General features: G+C 42.4%; 1 protein-coding gene across 1 annotated transcript; it reads left to right on the top strand.

Annotated features, from left to right (window-relative positions):
* The first annotated feature begins 13,037 nt into the window (after positions 1-13,037).
* Positions 13,038-20,005, top strand: Cpr (Cytochrome P450 reductase). Its single transcript, XM_066301251.1, has 11 exons — positions 13,038-13,197; positions 13,970-14,151; positions 14,335-14,527; positions 14,887-15,036; positions 16,041-16,165; positions 16,610-16,795; positions 16,850-17,027; positions 17,082-17,316; positions 17,848-18,075; positions 18,128-18,548; positions 18,603-20,005. Exons 1-11 carry the CDS (start codon positions 13,156-13,158, stop codon positions 18,745-18,747), a joined length of 2,085 nt encoding a protein of 694 aa, XP_066157348.1. The 5' UTR covers positions 13,038-13,155; the 3' UTR covers positions 18,748-20,005.
* The last annotated feature ends 194 nt before the right edge of the window (positions 20,006-20,199 follow it).

Raw genomic sequence — 20,199 nt, 5'->3', positions numbered from 1 at the left:
TTATTACTCGCTGATTGGTCCAGCCGTCTGACAGGAGTAGACGTCTAAAAAATGTGAGGTTAAATACGACAGGTTCAGCCATACATTTTTTTTCGTTCACTTGTTGATTGTTCATGTCGGATTTTTCGGTATTTTTTCAATCTCCAGAAAGTTCTTGCGGACAATTTAACGTTTTTTGCAGTTTTATGTGCACGATTAACCGTAGTTTATCTCTTAATAGTCGCAGCCTCTGTTGGTGAACATATACAGGTGAGTATGGTAATATTACACAATCTTAACAAATCCATTTTCCATACATTAATTGATACCGTGTTGTTTTTGATTAATTACAGTGATACGTTTAAGCACTATAATAATCGCTATCTCAAAAGCTGAATGTACGTTTTCCTCACGTCCACGGTACAAATGGGATTTAGAGGTCATGGTCAACAGGTGGATCAAAACTGTAGACCACCCTGACCAGCTATAAGCCTCAGTGTAAGAAAGTGCAGGCAATATTAGCAACAATTTAAAGTCTTCGAAATTAGAAATAGGGGCTTATTGGTTTGTTGCCCTATTTTTGGGCAAATGATGGTTTTGCTAAATTTACTGGCAGTGTAAAAGTTTGCCCTTTAGACCTGATTTTTTAAACTCTGTAACTACGCCACCAAGATGATCTTTGTGGAATCGAAAAAACTAACTGATCTTCTGCACTGGTTTTAATGTTTCTGTAGAAATTGCCTTGATGAAAAAGAAGTTGGAAATAAGTCAGCTTAGAGCCAATAGCTTAGAGCAGTACCGATAATTTAACCCAAATTATATAATTACTTTGACAAAGCAATAAAAAATTCAACATGTGAGTGATTTTTTTGATGCATTGATCTGGGAAAATGTAATAAGGGCATTGCAAGAGCTAAGCCTCTGAAAGCAACAGTGGATGAATCTCATCAGATTGACTTGGTGCCTGGGAGGCTGCTGAGGGGAGCGTCTGTCATAAGAAATGTATCAGCTTTTAGTATCTTTTTAGTGTTTTACTTAGAAATTTTTCACCCAAAAATCTTATATCTGTTCTGATGTGTAGAATTGTGTGATGTTCTTTTATATGTGGATAACACCCATTTATGGAATGGCTCTCCTGAGAAGATGGCTGTTGAGACCATACTTAATGAAATCAGGATTTAGAGAATAGTTACAAGTGGTCTGTCAACAACATACTGACATTAAATGTAAAGAAATGTATAGTAGTCTGATCGTTAATTTAATTGAAGTACTCTTCACATAGATAATCTTGAAGTCCAATTTAAAGATCGTGGGACAAACTTGGCTAGTTCGTGTAATAATGAGATAGATTTTAAAGTACGTGCGGATAAGAAAATTGCGTCAGCAGTAATTAAATTATAATGTTTATCTGCGTATAAATTATTAATATCTACTAATTTAAAAATTATATTCGTTAGAAATGATTAAAAATATAAATTAAAAACCTCAACATTGCGTAAATGCCACAATGTGTGCGATAAATCGTGAATTTGTAGTGAAGAGTTGTCATAAAATTGACAAAAACTTGCTGGAGCCGCATCTAGCAAAAACAAGTTAAATAATTTGAAAAATATCTATTTTTTCAGTCGGAAAATGCAAAAAAAAATACGAAGTTCTGTTAGAAACTCTAAAGTTGGCACCTGATGTGGAAGTTGAGTTAAAAAAAGAGAATTTCAACGTTACGCAGTAGCCTGCAAAGTATCATTTTATTTGGTTTTTACTGCTGAGTTATAGCTTCGTCCTTTTTTTTTGAGACAGCCTGTATAATCATTTAAGGCATAGAAAGCATTTAAATAAGTGTAATAACAGGTCGGTAAGCGCTTGCTTGGAGTACCGCAGCTACAGGTTAAAAAGGTCGTCTTGTATCTTTGGCTTAGATAAGTAAATACAGGGCATCCCAGAGAAAAGTGTTCACCCCGAATTCTTCTGTTGTTCATTTAAGAAAAAAAAGCACCAAAACGCGCCAACTTTCTAAGGGGGCACATCGTTTGATTGAAAAACTTTATTTTTAAATGTCATCCCTCCACCCCTGGAAACCACCCCTTTGAAATTTTCAACTTCGGAAAGGAGTTGTGTTATATCTCGTTTGAAAGGTGATTTTATTCTCCACGTGGTGAATTTTGTGTTTTTATATTTCATTTCATACCTCGGCCTTGTAGAAATTAAGCAAAGAGCAAATAACTCGACCTTATCCATGAATATTGCTATAATAAATTCTGAAAGTGGACAGTTTAGGCTCGGAACCTCTCCACGTCCCAAGTGTGTTAATAACAATCGCATTTCTAACATTCCAATTAAAACTGATAAATTCTACTCTTTTTTGGAGGAAAAATTTGTTGATACTTTTTTCGTCGCAAGACGTTACATCGCAGTCCGATCAATTTTTCATTTGACTTAAACGAGAGTTGACGAAGTCCAAATCGCGGTCCTGGGACACGTTCAAACGGACAACAGAACGACCGGACGAAAGATTGTTAACGAATCTGGTGATTCAGAGAGTACTGATCCTAATAATGTAAAATTCCCTCCCTACGGCGTAAAACTGGCAAAGGAACCAAACGAGGACGCTTTGGAACGTTGATGAGAATTCCGCAAATCCTTTGGTGACGCGTCACATTGAAACAGACAGTTGTGCTATTGGAGTGAGGTCAAACCTCATGTGTTCCGAGAGATCCGTACTCAACAACTTCAAAAATTGAAAGTTGGTGCAGGGATTTTGGACGATCACATCGTTGGACAACTTTTCATTCTTGGAAACTTGAACGGAGGAAAGTACCCGCAGCTTCTACGAGACGCCATATTGTTCAGGATAGCCCAAATAGACTCAAGAAGAAAAGTTCGTTTTTCAACCTGCACCGCCGCTGCCCGACAACTTCTGGACGAAGAAGTTCCTGGAGCGTCGATCGGCGGACGAGCTCCAGCGGAGCGGCCCGCGAGATCGCCTGGCCCGAGTCCCCTTGATTTTTTCACATGGGGACATTTGAAGAGCGGAACATGTGACACACACAATCTGATTCCCCCGAGGAGCCACGCGCCCGAATGGTCGAATAGCGCATGTCAGTAACAAAAGACGTGTTAAATAATGTGCGACGACGCTTTGAGGATCAGCTACGTGGGCATGGACTTCAGTGGAGGTCGCCTTCGCTGTGTCTTACGATAAAATAAATAAATGATCAGTAACAACGTGGAATGAAATTGCCCCAACGCAACCCCCCCATAAAATCCGAAAGGGGCGGCTTCCGGGGGTGGAGAAACGAGACTTCGCCAGCAGCTCTTGCACCACACGATGTCCCCGCCCGTGTCAAAATTGACGCGTTTCGGCGTTTTTTGTTTGTTTTTTTCTTTTGCCAGGGGACAGAGAAGATATTCCGGATGGGCACTGTTCCCTGAGCCACCCGGTATATGTTTCGTGAGAAGAGCGTATCTGTGGCGCATTTCTACAAATTCAGAACTCGGAATTAATTAAAAGCCATAAACATTACACCTCAACAGACATGAAGGCAAATTTGCTAACATGCAGTATGTCGGTGGTTCCATGTGCGGCTTGAAGAGTTACCCAGTGAGGTAGTACTCGGAGTACCAGAACACATAGTTATAAATATTAGCAGTTCGAATTTTTGCATGTGCGTCACATGTAGAAATCGTACGTATTAAATCAATTCAAGGCCAATATAAAATGCGACCAGTGGCGTCCGGAACATTTTGCGCTTTTGGATTGACGCGGACCCTAACGGGTCGTGTCCTGTGGCATTCGGCAGTGTTTAAAAGTTGGACACAGTTTAAGCATAATTTTGTCAAAAAAACGACCTCCCTGACCATTCGGGCCCGTCCGGTTTGTTCCGGAAGGTCCATTTTCCAGTTGAATGCTGCACCAGGGGCATTATCCATTATAACCAACGAAGTTGTACTCAAATTGGGGGTCAATTATTCTTTTAAAAATGTATCGGCGCTCATGCCTCTGTGGTAATCTGCCGGCTGGGGCCGCCTTGTTATAAAACTTTCACAGGTACCGACATGCAGCACCATAACCCCCCCCCCCCTCTCCTCCTTCCATCTGGCTTATGTAGACTTTTTTGAACTCTTTTGTCCAGATTTTTTTTCGCTCCTTTTTGCAAACATCCATGTTTCATCCATAGCCGCCACACTGGGCGTGCGCGAATTTTGATTTTCAATAAATTTTCCAAAAAAAAAAACAACTTTTGCCAAAGCCGCACTAGTTTTCTCCATTAATTCTCTCCGGTTATCCCCTTTTTTTTATAAAAAAAAAACGTAGGAAGTGCTCTGATGGTCCTCATGAGGGCATCCAGGGTCTGTTTTGTCGCTTTACATCCAAAAAGCGACGGTTTTCACGCAAAATAATGAAATTTAGGCATTTTTGACGACTTTCAAGGGCTGCAACTCCCTTATTTGTGCGAATTTGATCGAATTTTCCCTCTACGAGATTTTAGAAATTTTATTGCAAAATTTCCATTGCACAAAAAATTTCCAAAACTGAGTTTTTTTTAAGACCCTGAAAAGCACTTTAAAGCTTAAAATTTCAAGAGTTGTTCGAACACGCAAACTAAGCTTAAGTTCGAATTTTCACTATACAAAATTTGAACAAAATCGGTCACTTCACAGAATGTTTTCCCTGGCCCTACGGACCCTTTTTGCGTGACTGTAGGATCATGGAGAAGTGCTCTAACCCCTGGAAACGTATGTACCCATTAACTCTGAAACGCCCTGTACACACAGGGTTGCCCATGCAGCAGGTAAATGCACTTTTCCATTTTTTCCTACGGGACTCCACGTACAGGGCGTCCACGTCAAACTCCTGGGGCTCATTCGGTGCAACAGTAGAAGACACCTGAGTAAGAGAACTCGTGTCCGCGAAGAGTTTGACTTGTCGATTTTTGCACTCTGGCTCGTTTCGGCTCTGCAGCGATGCCACAAGGGCCAAAAGGGTTAAGAGGGATCTGGTGCAGCAAAGGCGGGTAAAGAGTGAAGAGAAAATGATGGAATAAACAGAAAAAAAATACGGAAAATGTTTTAAAAAATTCACACAGGGCACAGTAAAATCGTTAGCCACGCCCCTGATCGTCCTAGAGTCGTAGCAAGTCACCAACTAGAAGACATACGTTCACGCCGCCATCTTTACTCAACCCCTATACAGTCGCGTCATCAAGTGCGTCAGTCGCAGAGGCGTGCGCATCATGTCTCAGTCCGCGTTATTTGAACGCCACGTCTCCCCCACACTCCCTAGTTACGTACGTGCTGCCGAATTCGTTGCACGCACAAAGATTCGAACTCCAAACTATACATGCAAATGTCTCAAGCTGAACTTACGTTCGCAAATTGGCGTACGTGACGCCTAGACAATGGGACCAAAAAATTTGTAATTTTAATTTTACCAGCGATTGAAAGCTTAAAACCGTAATAGCAATTAGTTGTTATCGTAACGAAATTATTCTTTTCATGGTCAAAGTTCACTACGCGATGTATCGTTTTTCGGCCTTGAATCGCTTTCGGTGCTGACCGTGCTCGAAACGTACCGATTTCGGTCGTCGCTTGCTATTTAGCAATCGCGGCGGCAATTCGCGACACAATCTCAAGGACGTGAACGCGCGCCCTGCGCGCAGCGCTCGCGACCACGCGCAGGTAGCTCGGGGCGCCGCGCGCAAGCGCGCACCCCATCGGTGGCGTGGCCCAATTCGTTCGACGAGTTCGTCGCACGCCGCGAGCGGACGCTCCGATCCTCGTCATCATTAATGGGAAATTCGATTTCGGAGAAACGGCTCATTGTTGTTCGTTCTTCATGTGATCCAGAGATAGCTGATCTGATAATGCAGGAGATAAAAGTAAAAATGCTCGATTGTTCCGGCTCAGTTGTGCGTCCGTTGATGTGGTGTTTCTGAGTACTGCTAGATCTGTGAGTAACGAAGTCTAAAATGCGCTGGTAGACGTGAAATCATGTCGGTGCTGTCCCACTTTAGCTTTGCGAGTGCTAAGCGCGATGATTTGTTGCAAGATCGCGCAAAAACAGGAGGAATGTTATTGCGCTTCATCTCAATGTGACCTTTTGAACGTTTGATTTGTGACTACACGTAGATAATTGCCAGTTAAACTAATGACGAGACGTTATCGGAAGGCGTAATACGATTTGAGTTGAGTTTTTTCGAATACAGGGTGGCCCGCTTAAAGCTGCGATTGAAGATCGGTCAAAAACGTCGCGTGAGAAAAGCTCCAAACGAAAGTTGTGCGGGGGGCAGGAGGGGAGGGGAGGGGAGGGGTCACGAAGATGGTTGCTTTGGGGGCAACTTATTCCCGCAAATTGTTGGAGGCCTAGACAAGATAAAATCTCACTTGAGCAATATTTTTATCAGCCGCTTTGCCGCAGAGTTGTCGATGGTTCTTGTCCAGTTTTGTCGATAGTCGAAATTATTAATTTTTTTCCCCACAAAAGTTCGTAACGCGTATTTTGCTTAAAACTCATAACAATTCTTCTGCCCAATCAAAAAAAAAACTGAAAAAAACTGAAAAAAAATTGATTTTTTTTTTTTTAATTTGGAAAATGAAAAATTCTGATTCGGGAAATTTATGGGAGCCAACGTCCAAAAGCATTTCCTTCCGGGTCCAAACGCGTCTCAACTCTTATTCGAAGAGGGCTATCGGTAACGTAGCTTACTTTGACACAAACGGCATCAACGGTCTGGGACCGACTTAAATTGTTTTGTCATGCGCTGCGCCCCAATTTCGAAACTGTTTTAAATTCAATGTAAATCAAGATTATACGGGTTACATGTGTTTCCGAAACCAGGCCAATGACGAAATTTCAAAAATCGCACACGTCACAAGGTCAAAAAACTGTTTTTTGGAAAATCTCTAGTCTTCGATTCATCGTAAAGATGAAATTTTGGCATTTTTCAAATTTTTCCCAATGTCTCGGAAAATAAGTGGAAGTTGGTGAAGCTGTCTCGAATATTAACTGAGCCCCAAGTCTGGCACATTCTCTCTGATTTAACTGGCCCCGTTGCTCTCACCGTTTAGGAGATAGCAACGGCACCCCGCTGCATTTGGGACAGCCTGTATGGTGCAAATTGTAACGTTTTTTTTTTTAATTGAAAAAAGACTGTCCTCGAAGTCACGTTTCGGATAAGTCGCCATCTTCATGTCATGTCCCCCCCTTTGTCGCATAACTGTTATTTGATACTTTTTGCATGCAACGTACCGTTAATCTTCGGACACGGCTCTAAGTGGGACACCCTGTATAAGCGTTTGTAAACACACAACTCGTTGATGTGTCTATACATGTATGTGAACATACGTTTATCTGTTCAGTTGTTATGTGAAAATATTTCCTTTTATGGCTGATTTCTAATGTTTATTGTTATTTAATTTTTTTTTATTTAAACAAAATGTTTATTTGAAAAATAAGTTCCACGGAACTGCCTATATTTTCGCAATTTTCTCATGAGCGGACAGATTGAAGAGGACCACTGGTGTCCGCGTGTGAAGGACATCACTGTCCTTGCTTTCGTCAGACGAAACTGCCCTATTTTCAGTAGTTTTGCTACGTAAACTGTATCTCAAAAATGTCTCGTTACGGAAATACAGGACGCGACGGTTTCATTGAAAAAATACGAGACAGGCGTGCTACGCCACTGTTCTTTTTCAATATTACTTTTATTATTTATTTATTTCGTTTTCGATTTGGAGGGTAAAAGGTCTCTTGACGTTTATCCGTAGGAAACACCGTTTTCAATGGAAAAAAAAAACAAGACATTGTAGTGCGCTGTAACTTAATAACTATTATTAATTAATGAATGGCGGGTCATTTTTTTTTATTGTTTAACAGCAAATAGCAATTTTAAAAATAATCATTTGCGAGACAGAGTCAAGGAGAATGTTGAAAATGACAATCACCTCGTGAAAAAACGCTCGATTTCAATCGTGTCACAATTGATTGTCGCACTTGTTCGAAAACACCCGGAGTGTTTCTTGTGGCACTGCAACTTTGAACTATTCGATTTCTTAAGTCGTTTTCATCTGACACAGGTGTCCGATGCACGAGCGACTTGAGGCGACCCCATAAATAAAAGTCCGAAGGGTTCGTGTCCGGACTGCGAGCTGGCCAAGCTTGGGCACCCCCGCGTCCGATCCAGCTGCTAAAGTGCCATCAATTCGAAGTTCCGAGCATTTCAACAATTCGATTAAAAAAGTGCTTTTCTCCCTCCAAATGGAAAAAACAGCTAAAATGGAAAAAAATTATTGAAAAGGGACACTGGCGTACCGCGTTTGCCGGGTAATTTTTTAATGACATTCTCGCACCCTGTAGTTGCGTGACGAAGCATTCTTGGGATACAGTTTAAGCAGGGTGTTCAGTAAAGGGTGGGGGACACACGTCAACTGAGAATTATTTACGTGAAAATAAATCGATTTGACTTAATCTACCTTAGTCCAAAAGTTAATACTGACGGAACTACATGGTGTCAAGGTGGAAAAAATAAATAACATTTCTTTTTATATCTTTCGATCACTTCCAGCTAATTTGCGCGAATGTACTACTAAATGCAAACAAATTATCTAAAAATACAGTTAATTTATTGTGTGTTTGACCGCTATCCACAACCAGAAAAAAAATAACACCATAAGACATTGATAAATTTTATACTTTTTATAAAAATCGCAAAAAAAAAACCTTTTTTTTTCAATTTTATATTTTTTATTTTTATATTTTTATGTTTTTTGAAAATTTATATTTTTCACTTTTATATTTTTATGTTTTTTTAATTTTATATTTTTATATTTTTTATTTTCTTTCGAACTCGCAGTGACACTAAATGGCGGTACGTCATCGCTTTTAGACGCGCTTTTCTCGGAAACCGCTGGCCCCAGCGACTTCAACAGGGCATACCTTTCTTAATTAGAAAAGACAGGGAAAGAGATTTTTCTGGTCCAAGATGACATACAGGGCGGAACGAAAAAGTCGTAACGGTTTGAAGGGTCCGAAATCGTCGCCGGTGGCGCCCTCTACGAGATACACCGAAATAAATTTGAACTTGTCATCCCGAAAACACCTGTATAAGGAAATTCGTGAAATTAGCTATGGAAAGACATTAAAGGAAACGGGAATAATTTTTTTTTACTTTGACACCCTGTAGCTCCGTTGGTATCGACTCTTGGACTAAAGTAAATTTAGTCAAATCGGTTTACTTTAACGCATATAACCTCCGGTTAACGTACGTCTCAATCTTTCCTGAACGCCCTGTGTAACCGAATTACCTTTATTTCGGGGACGGAATACGTTCTCGGATTCACGCACCGCGCTTGGGAAACACCCTGTACGGCGAATTGTTTAAACATTAATGGGCCCTGGCAAAGCGACACCGTCGGAGCGTTTAATTACCTTTAGAAACATTTTTAGTTAACTAACCTGAAATTAACCGCTGACGTATGTCCACCTGCTGCCTCCATGCACGCTCGGCACTGTCGCACTAATGACGCATATAATTGTCGAACGTTATATAATAGTTGATGCGAGCCTGACTTGCTAAAATTCTTTGCAACAATTAATCTCCGTCACTGGCCTCTTCGCGACGGCCTAATCGTCGGAAAAAATCTCCATAAAAAGAAGTCGAGCGGGTTCAAATCGGGACTTCGTGCCGGCCATCTCGCAGGGCCGAAACGACCAATCCGTCCATCGTCAAAGCGATTGTTCTGCCACTGCACCATCGTTCTGGAAAACGAGACATCTGTCTCTTCTGATATTCAATGGGAAATCTTCACGTAAAACGAATAGCAGATTTTCGAGGAAATTTCGACAACTATCCGCATCGACCCGTCAAACACAGGGTGTGTCGAAACATGCGTCGCGGAGCGAAGGGTGCGATTCTCTGGCTCGTTATAAGAGAAAAGTTCCTGTTAACGTGGGCCCGGAAACGCGCCCTTTTGGAGATACAGGGTGTCAAAAAAAAACAGTCTCGTTTCTTCAGTTTTTTGACGGTGTCTCCGGAATCGTTTGAGATGCAGAACTCAGATTATCGTTAGTTCCGTTGCGGGCGCTACTTCAATTTCCTTCCATACGCCAGAGGCGGGGATTTTGGGGTTGCGCGAGGTGGTTCTACCCCTAGTTTTTACGCCTCTGGGAAAATTAGCAATTTAGAATCACGCAAGAAGCAAAACAATAAATAAATAAATAATTGTAATAATGCACTGGACCGAGCTAGCAAATGGTAAAATTTAAGGAATAGATTTCAATAACAATTTTTTTTTTATTATTTTTAATTCAGCAAAAATCAGTGGCGCATCTTCTTCTTTAAAAATATTGAAGTAAATTGTAATTAATACCCACTTATAAACTGCACCAAATTTCATCGACACATCTCAACCTGTTTCTGAGATATTCACTAATTTCCACTTTTTTTTTCTAAAATTTTGCAGCCCTGTGCTTTCGCAACGGGGCATTTTGGAACGCAGCCTGTGTGATAAACCGTCATTATTTTGCCACGTAGAATCCCACCTTAAAATATCCGCACGTCATTAAGGAACACCCTGTATACAGGGCGTCTACTGAATGATGGCGTTAATTTCAAGGGGTGATTCCTTGCACATTTTATGGAAAAAAAACTCCGAAAAAACGTATGTCCTGTCTTGCTTCGTTTTCGTGATACAGGGTGTTAAAATCTGCTTTTTTTCGATTTTTCATAAATATTTTCGAGCGTAGGAGCAACGTCATATATGAATTTCCCGCCTCGGAAAACCCCTGAATGCTAGATTTCATCTGCATGGTGCCCCCTATGTCCGCAAATATTTATGATAAATAGGAAGAAAATAAAACTTTGTCACCCCGTATCACCAAAAACGAAACAAGAAAGGACATACGTTTATTAGAACTTTTTTTCATAAAATGTGACAGGAAATCACCCGGGGCAAGGACACCCTGTATAAATATCTCAGTTATGGAGATATAGATAAATTTGAATTTTTTAAATGAACCTTTAACACCCTGTATTTTCCTAACTAGGCATTTCCAGACCGTGGTCTCAGTAACAAACTAAGACTACTTTCGTAGAAAGAATTCAGCTCTGGGGTTTGGCCCACTCATTATAATTCACCCTGTATAATTGCCCCCTCGCGAACTTGATACTTCGCCCCAATCAACGAATTTAAATGTGATGGAAAAACCAGGGAACGAATTGGAAATAGAAGTTAGAAAACGCCAGATTTCCACCGAGAGAGAATTGAAATGGAAGAAGGAGTAAACTACCGTCCGATTTCACTCGAAAATTAGAGGAATGCGGCCCAAATCGTCCATGAGAAGTACTGAATTATACACAGGGTGTAACATTTAACCTGGAACATGTCGCATACTAGGCGTCCCATAGGGAAATAGCTAGCATCAAGCTTTAACCGCCCAAAAGGGGAGATGCGCTGCTGCTAGAGTTGATTCTCCTCCACCCCCCGCACAAGGGGCTGATTTCTTAACTTCAAAAGGGGCGGCCCCCGCTTTTTCCACAGATTCGTGACTAAATTGGAAAAAAAAAATTTGAGTCGCTTTTCCCGATTCGTGCTGGAAAACGCTGTAACTGAGGAAATTCAGCTTCTCTGTCGCCTATGATTGAGCAAAAGGTTTGATGATGTCTGCTTCGGGACTACTGAGGACATGGATTTTTCCATAACCTTTGTCCAGAGCAAATGCTCGAATCGGTGTCCCTGCCCTTCGGCGCGCCTGTTTAACCGTGTTTCGAAGGACTTTTCGCATCTACGAAGTGTGTCTTCTGGATCATTGCCGCGAGCGTTCGTGATTTGCAAAGTCACGCTTTCCGGTGACATTCCCTTATGAAATCTTCGAGATGTTCCCACGGAAAAAAAAAATCGCATGGACCAAAATCCGGAGATCCTGCAGGCCACTTCTCTGCCGATCCGCCGACCGTTAAGATTGCGGTTAAGAACTCCCCGTGCCGCAGCTGAGCGGTGAACTGAGTGTGAGGCCACGCGTTCTGGGGCACTTCTGAGCTTGAGCCCTCGGGATTCTATTGGAGGGGGGTACTTGAAATCTGTAGCGTTCAAAATCAAACAACGAACAACTGAAGAGTTGAGACAGCGAGCCATTGCCGAGTCTCGAGGAGACTTTCGTCGAGACCACGCGAAGGTCGTTCTCGCCCTGTATGGAAAATGTAACAAGTTATTAATGTTCAGCAGTTTGATTTGATTACAATGAAGCTTTGAATGAGTTATCACTCCAGTCGGTGTTTTTAATGCAATTTAATGCACCGACCAGGCGTCTTGCCCGTGGTTTTCGCATTTTTGGGCTCTATCGGACGCGTTTGGCCTGCGCAACCTCGGAACCTTTGGCACCATCCACAAGCCCATTGAAAATGCTTTTCGGGGCCGTGTCGCAACCATCCCGGACCATTAAAAAAAAAAAAGCGACTTGGTCGAGGTTCTCCGCGTAGGGAGTGGGTGGGTACCCCCATCGTCTAGCCCCCGTCACGTTGTGGTAGGGCGTTGCCACAGCCGGCGTGAAGATGTGTTGGCTTAAAAAAACACTCGGTATAAATCTGTCATCTTTTCCAGACGATAAGTGGGACTGCAAACTGCCGAGTAATATGATAAAGCAAAAATGCGCACTATCTGTTCTGCATTCGGAGAAATAAATAAGCAAAGTCATTAAGCATTCGCCTTGGAGCAACAACATTATCTTATCCTTAGCTGATTTGCGTCTCTCGCGATGCCTTTGCCCCATATGCATGTTGTAATTCCCCCCATTTCTGTCTGGGGAAGGTGAAATTGCCACGGGCCACACCTTCTACGATCCCCTTGTCAGTAAGACCGTAAAGGCGGGTTTGGGGGCGAGGGGCAAGAGTTTCTTGCTAAGATGGCGAACACAAATGCAAATTTCACCCGGGGTCTCTCGGGTTTCTCCACTTAATACGCAAGTTGCACGAGCTTCGTTCCTCAACATTACAACCTCGCAATGTTGTTGTTAACCGCTTATGACGCGCACTTAAATTCACATTTATTTATACGGTTAAACAACAGGACGTTTACTTTACGAGACGGTTTCACGTAGAGAACATTTGGTGGTGTTTGGCCGGACAGTGACGCTCTGCTAGGGCAGCTCGAACGATTTCTTTACGGGTCAAGATCGGGAACAAGATGGTATCTCACGTTGCTTCTTGGATTAGCGCCCTTGTGATGGTAAGTCCTTGGTTGAGGACCGCGAAATTCTGGCATCAACTTCATGTCGGTGCCTGTCCGTCGGGGTGGTGATATCGTTCGTTGGGAAATTGCAAAAAATTAACCAGCGCAAATTTTCGAAACGTCCAGACGGGCAAATTTCCCCAGGTTTGCCTGCTGAACCTGGTCGCATCTGCAACTTCCCGAATGTTGCCCCCTTCGTGTTGTTACGGTGCAGATTCCCCTGCAAGCGACTTTCGAAAAAAGTCTGATGGGTTCAAGTCGGGATTTCGCGGGGGCCAATTCGTCGCTGGGACAAATTCGCGTTCAAGGGATCGAGTCCGTGCAGTGGGCAGGAGGAAGTTCGGCACATTTCCACCCTGTATAAAGTGTGACCTCGCACTATATATGAACTAATAAAAATCTCAAGCGATAATTTCAGTGACTTGACAGATATCGTGCGTTGTTACATTTCCGAGCTTTGGCGAGCGGACAGGCCTGTGCTCGATCTAATGAAATTCCGTGTGTTTAATTTTCAACATTGTCATCGTTGCGTATAACACATGAATATTGCCCAGTGCACGTCTTATTACATATAATTATAGCTTTTGCCTAACCCGCACTGGTAGCTGATTTTTGACGAAAACCGCATTTGCGTCAGTTTTCGTCAAATTAATCGCGTACTTGTCCCGATACAGACCTGATAATTATTAGCGCACATCCCTCCCTCCCAATGTCGCCCAGTATGTAAACGACCTTTTCGTCCCCGATGTCAGTAATTTCTTGTCCGCAGGGATCAATCATGGATGAGTCCAAAGCCGAGGTCGGAACAGAGCAAATTGAGGAGTCTTCGCTCTTCAGCACCTACGATATAATATTATTGGCAGTGGTCATCGTGGCGATCACCTGGTTTTTGCTTAAGAGAAACAACAACACAGTCAGCAGCTTATCGAATGGGAAGTCCTACACGATTCAGTAAGTCGATGCACCTTCCTCCGTGGTGAGTCCGTTTCAACAGGAAGAACGAACCATCTTTGCAACTTCGGAAACGCCCACGGGCCACCGGTCAGGGCTCCCTTGGCGCATTCACGACCGCAATTAATTCCTGTTGGAACGAAGTTACAATCGTGCATTTATCAATGAACTTTGCCCGTTTAGGCCGACATCTATCACAATGCAAAGTACGACGGACAACTCCTTCGTGAAGAAACTTCAGTCTTCGGGAAGGAGCCTGGTGGTTTTCTATGGAAGCCAAACCGGTACGGGGGAGGAGTTCGCAGGAAGGATGGCGAAGGAAGGGGTGCGGTACAGGCTGAAGGGGATGGTGGCCGATCCGGAAGAGTGCGATATGGTAAGCCCAGGGAAAGCTGCTTGAACCACCTCGCGGTTCACCTTGAGGGTGATATCACCAGTGAAGGAACTGTCGCTTTTCGTAATCTAAGGTTCCACCTGTGTCGAACCGTTTAGAACTGGGGCAAGGTGACGTTTAACTTGCGAGATCAAGGAAACAATAACTATCTCATGATTACCCTAATTGTTTATTTAGTGTGATGTAATATGTTTAACGATTATGTATAATTTATATTGTTATTTGGAAGACGGCTCGGAAATTACCAGTAAAAACCGAATACGCCTTAATTGGTGATACGTTTCGAATTGATTTGCTGTAATCTTGATCTTTCGGCGACTGAAATTAATGCTTTTTCACAGGAAGAACTTGTGAATCTGAAGAACATCCCCAATTCTCTCGCCGTTTTCTGCATGGCCACGTACGGCGAGGGGGATCCCACAGACAATGCCATGGAATTTTATGAGTGGCTGCAAAACGGAGATGCCGATTTGACTGGTCTGAATTACGCTGTAAGTGTCAAGTACTCGAGGGAACCCGTGCAGTAGGCCCAAGATTGATTACCCGCAGTTTTCCGATTATTTCCGTCGGGACGCCACTGAATTTCGTGAGTTTTCTCGGTAGAACAATTATACGGAAGGCGTGCCGAAGCAAGTCAAAACGGGGCTCCTTTACGCGCTTTTGAAAATTTTTTTAGAGAGAGCGCCAGGTTTTGTGCCCTCTTAAGAGACCCCCAAGAAACATTCATAAAGGCATAATTTCGCCCAATAATAAGATTAAATCACGGCCAAATTGAGTCGCGACCTTTAAGTCTGTGTGAATATTCCGATTCTCCTTCTTGGCCTTTGACCCTGTTATGTAACACATTTATCATAAGGTATTGATTACACAGGATGTTTCGTAAACACACCGACAACCTTTCAGGGGATGTAGAACGCATAAAAACAAATATTTAGATTGAATTCAGGTTGGTGTGAGATCGCCTCGTTTCCAAGATACCGAGTGTTTAATGTCTTATTTTTTTATTTTTAAATATTTCAAAAACGGTTTGATGGAAGTGTGTATCGGGGGAAAATGGCGGAAATTTTGAAATATTCATCGTTTGTTTTCTATGTATTTTGAATTGCTCTATCTATATATCTTGAAAACTGCCACCTGAGCAACAAAACATTTTTTTAAGGAATGAGGCAATATTAAAAAAGTCAGTGGCGCACCATTTTTTCCATTGAAAGCATCCCTATCGACTGGCGGCACGGGGTCCAGTGGTGTAGGCAGAAATTTTCTGTCTACTCCAGGACATGCACTTCTGTCCCACCATAGAGTCTCCCTGATTGCTTGTCTTCGTCTCAGACCATTTGGAAAATATTTTAAATAAAATAAATTAAACACTCTGTATTTTAGAAAAGAAACGATTTCTGGCCGCACGTTATCCGATCTAAATACTCGTTTTTGTGAGCTCTACATGCCGCAGAAGTTTTTGGCTACGTTTATGAAACGCCCTGTATATTTTATGTAGGTGTTCGGCTTGGGGAACAAAACCTACGAGCATTATAACGAGGTAGCGATTTACGTAGACAAGAGATTAGAGGAGTTGGGAGCTACCAGAGTCTTCGAATTGGGCTTAGGAGATGACGATGCTAAGTAAGTAAAGTTAATGAAATGTGGAACTGTCGTCATAGCACTTGCTGGCCTTCTTTGGTTTTTCTGCCTTCATTATTTCTCCCCTGTTTAGATACAGAGTGTTCCAAAAAAAATTCCAAGTGACAAAATGGTATATCTCCTGAGAAAATTTTCACGTTTTTTCCTAAAACAAGTCAGCGACGGGGGCTATTTTTTTAAATTGAATTATTTTCTATTTAAACATGACGGTGGTTTGCAAACCTCCAGGGGTGTCTCCTCTTACTTGACCATCAACACAAAAATTAAGGAAAATTCAAGAACCGTGCGTAGAAGACAGTTTGCGCAGATGCGCCCCGTCCAAATCTCCCAATTTAATAATCATTTTTGGAGAATATTGGAGAACCCTTCACTCGAACACGAATACCCCTTGCACCGAGCAATTAAACAATTATTCATTAATTCCAGTATTGAAGATGACTTTATCACGTGGAAGGACAAGTTTTGGCCCGCAGTATGTGAATTCTTCGGGATAGAATCAACGGGTGAGGACATCAGCATGCGCCAGTACCGACTGGTCGAACACGAGGACAACATTGACCGCGTGTTCACCGGTGAAATGGGCAGGCTGCATTCACACAAGAACCAGAGACCGTAAGTTGGCCTAGCATGTTCCCCTGCGGGGCATTAATTTTACTTTTTCCTCAGGCCTTATGACGCTAAAAACCCCTATCTGTCCAAGATTCTGGTCAATCGAGAGCTGTTCAAAGATTGCGACAGGAGCTGCATGCACATCGAGTTCGATATTGGAGACTCTAAGATGCGGTACGACTCCGGAGACCATCTGGCCGTGTATCCGGTTAATAATACGGAGCTCGTAGAAAAGGTCCGTTAAAAATCTCCTCCGGCTTTCCGGCAAATATGACCGTTTGATTTGCAGATCGAAAAATTGTGCGAAAAGAACTTGGAGACTATTTTCTCATTAATAAACACTGATGAGGAATCCAGCAAGAAGCACCCGTTCCCATGCCCTTGTAGTTACAGAACTGCTTTAACTCATTATTTGGATATTACGCAAAACCCCAGAACGCACGTGCTGAAAGAGTTGGCCGAATACTGTTCGGATGCGGCTGACAAGGACAAGCTAAAACTGATGGCTAGTACCAGTCCTGAAGGTTAGTTCTTGTTAACAAGGATACTTCCTTTTGTTCGGACATATATTTGTGAGGAACCCATCGTTAATGCGGCGCGACCTCATCCAGCAAACGGAAAATTAAGGGAACCATTATGGGATGGTTTCAGCAAGCGATTGGGTACCTCGATAAATTCGTGTTGCTCGACAACCAGAATGGTCTGTTAATGTAGATCACTGAGAATTATAATTTAGACATAATATTCCTAAAGCTGAATTTATAAACTGCGGTTGTCGTTTTTCGCCGTATTGTGCGTTCACCATTTTGTCAATTATTCACTGATAATTTTATCAATTTTGGACAGTAACTCAGGAAACAACCAATAGGTCGACCGTGGGTCAATGAAATGTGCCACTCGATTACCGACGCCTAATTTAACGGATTCCTGGGCATAAATTGGGGTTAAAACCTTCGCTTCACGCACGCTATTTCGGTTGACCGTCACTAATTTAATTATTAGTTATTCTATTCACTTGGACTTTTATGGGGGACTTAATTGTTGTTCTTCGACAGGAAAAGCACTGTACCAGAAGTGGATAATCGAGGACAATCGTAACATCGTCCACATCTTGGAAGACCTGCCCTCGTGCAAACCAGCCCTCGATCACCTGTGCGAGTTGCTGCCCAGATTACAGCCGAGATACTACTCAATTTCTTCATCACCTAAATTGCATCCGACGACCGTGCACGTAACCGCTGTTGTTGTCGAGTACCAAACGCCCACTGGACGCATTAACAAAGGTCAGTAACAATTGAAAACGGCCCTTTGGACATAAGTGCAGTAAATTATTAGGAGTGGCAACGACGTGGTTGAAGCAGAAAATACCCATTCCCGATGGGGCCGCATTTACCGTGCCGATTTTCATTCGAAAATCGCAGTTCCGTCTGCCGACAAAGCCGCAAACGCCCATTATAATGGTTGGACCTGGGACCGGAGTAGCTCCGTTCAGAGGGTTCATTCAAGAGAGAAATCATTCGAAAAGCGAGGGCAAACAGATGGGACAAACGGTCCTGTATTTCGGTTGCAGAAAGAGGAACGAAGACTTCTTGTACCAGGAGGAATTTGAGGAATACGAGAAGAACGGTTTGTTGACGCTGAAAGTGGCCTTCTCGCGGGATCAGGCTCACAAAGTATATGTGACTCATTTGATTGAAAAGGATGCCGATGTGATTTGGAATATTTTCGAGAATAATGGACATCTGTACATTTGCGGGTAAGTTCGTTTTCCCTCATTGAAGTTCGGTATTCAAAGAGAAAGTGTCCGCAGGGACGCGAAGTCGATGGCTGTGGACGTGCGCAACATCATTTTGAAGATCATCCAAGAGAAAGGCGGTATGACAGAGGAAGCAGCTCAGGCCTATTACAAGAAGATGGAGACGCAAAAACGCATTTCTATGGACGTTTGGAGTTAATGCAAGGAGCGGTGATAGCATAAAATTCTCGCGTGCGATACATAGGTATTATTAAAGAATTGATTCATATGCACAAAACACAAAATTTAACTGAACTAACAGGTTTCAGTCTGTGATAAAAGGCGACAACTACGAAGTTTTTCAAAAACGGGACTTTAACATACAGGGTGTTTGCCAGGCGCAAATTTAAGATGATACATTTATGGGGATTAATGCGAGGGAAAAGTTATGTCCGGTATACCGGGTTGCCCTGTACAATATAGTTACAAAAATCGAACCCTACTGGGCGTTCCTGTTTTTGTTGTGAAATTCCAAAAAATTAGCTCCGCGGATGCTGCCCGGAATTCTCCGGACGAGCTCTCACGCGCCTGAACGTTACGTTACAATATTGTTGTTAAACCAGAACTTGCGCTTCCAATTAAGAAAACTTGGATTAGTAAACGAGACTGACGACCCAGTTGAAGAGTGCCCTACAAATGCCTTAAGAATGTATTTTTTCCATGTTTTTATAAGTCGTTTCCGTTCAATAAACCAAAAATGTCAGTTTTTCCCGGATATTTAGAGGCGCTGGCAATTTTGCCGATTTGACAACGTTGACACCCTGTATACTCACACTTACCTTATTAACAGTCAACACTTTTTTTTAACCTTTTTTTAACAAACTTATACCAGCACTAAATTTAATGTTGAAAGGTGCTATTTTTGTATATACAAAACGTACTATTATTTTTGATAGTAAAAAAACGTATTTAGATTGATTTCGTAAGCTAATTTATTAGGTAATTTTATTGTTGTAGAGGTGTTTTCGTCTGTTGTGCAATAACTGTTATTTCAAGCGTTAATTTAATGTTTTTGTAAGCGGTAATTTCGATAACGATTTTAAATAAAAGTGAATACAGTGTGTCCCAAACTAGTTGTAGATGCACGGCCATCTCGGCTGCCACGAAACATGCAGACTCGTTCAAACGGGGAACGTTTTGGACAAGAAACTCGTACCCGTTAAGTGCCGTAATAAGGGCCCAGTTACGAAATCACTTTCGGCTTGTTAGTTAAAAATCCATCGTTTTGTTTTTCCCCATTTTAATTCTCGTTTCCTGCAACCTGGAGCGATTATTATAAGCACTTTTTCGACTCATAAAATTCTCCAAGACTTTCTCTGTATAAAGTGCTGAAATGTTTCCGTACGGCACCCGAGATTCCTCTGCGCGTAGAGCCAATTTGGGACACTGTGTAGTGAGATATATTATTTAAACGCAAAGATTGTTTTATTTCCCCGAATTTTGGTGGTGAAACGGTGACGTTACGTAATGCGAGCCCTGTCAAGGACTTTTTCTGCCTTGATTGTCTCCTTACGGCTGTCGATTTTGGGGTTCTCGCAGGGCGCTGGTGCTGGTGCCGCTTGTCTGCCCACGTCGGGCAGTCTTGCAAAGCTTTTTCTTATTACAAGATATT

Source organism: Euwallacea fornicatus, chromosome 38, assembly GCF_040115645.1.
Source record: "Euwallacea fornicatus isolate EFF26 chromosome 38, ASM4011564v1, whole genome shotgun sequence".
Taxonomy (NCBI): domain Eukaryota; kingdom Metazoa; phylum Arthropoda; class Insecta; order Coleoptera; family Curculionidae; genus Euwallacea; species Euwallacea fornicatus.
The sequence above is the reverse complement of the archived record's forward strand: the minus strand, read 5'-3'. Positions and strand labels throughout refer to the sequence as shown.

Bases quoted from the DNA above. Each gene is read 5' to 3' on its own strand.
- Cpr (XM_066301251.1), top strand. From the start codon at position 13,156: ATGGTATCTCACGTTGCTTCTTGGATTAGCGCCCTTGTGATG. The intron at 13,198-13,969 runs GTAAGTCCTTGG...TCTTGTCCGCAG, and splicing joins GGATTAGCGCCCTTGTGATG to GGATCAATCATGGATGAGTC. The intron at 17,317-17,847 runs GTTAGTTCTTGT...GTTCTTCGACAG, and splicing joins GGCTAGTACCAGTCCTGAAG to GAAAAGCACTGTACCAGAAG.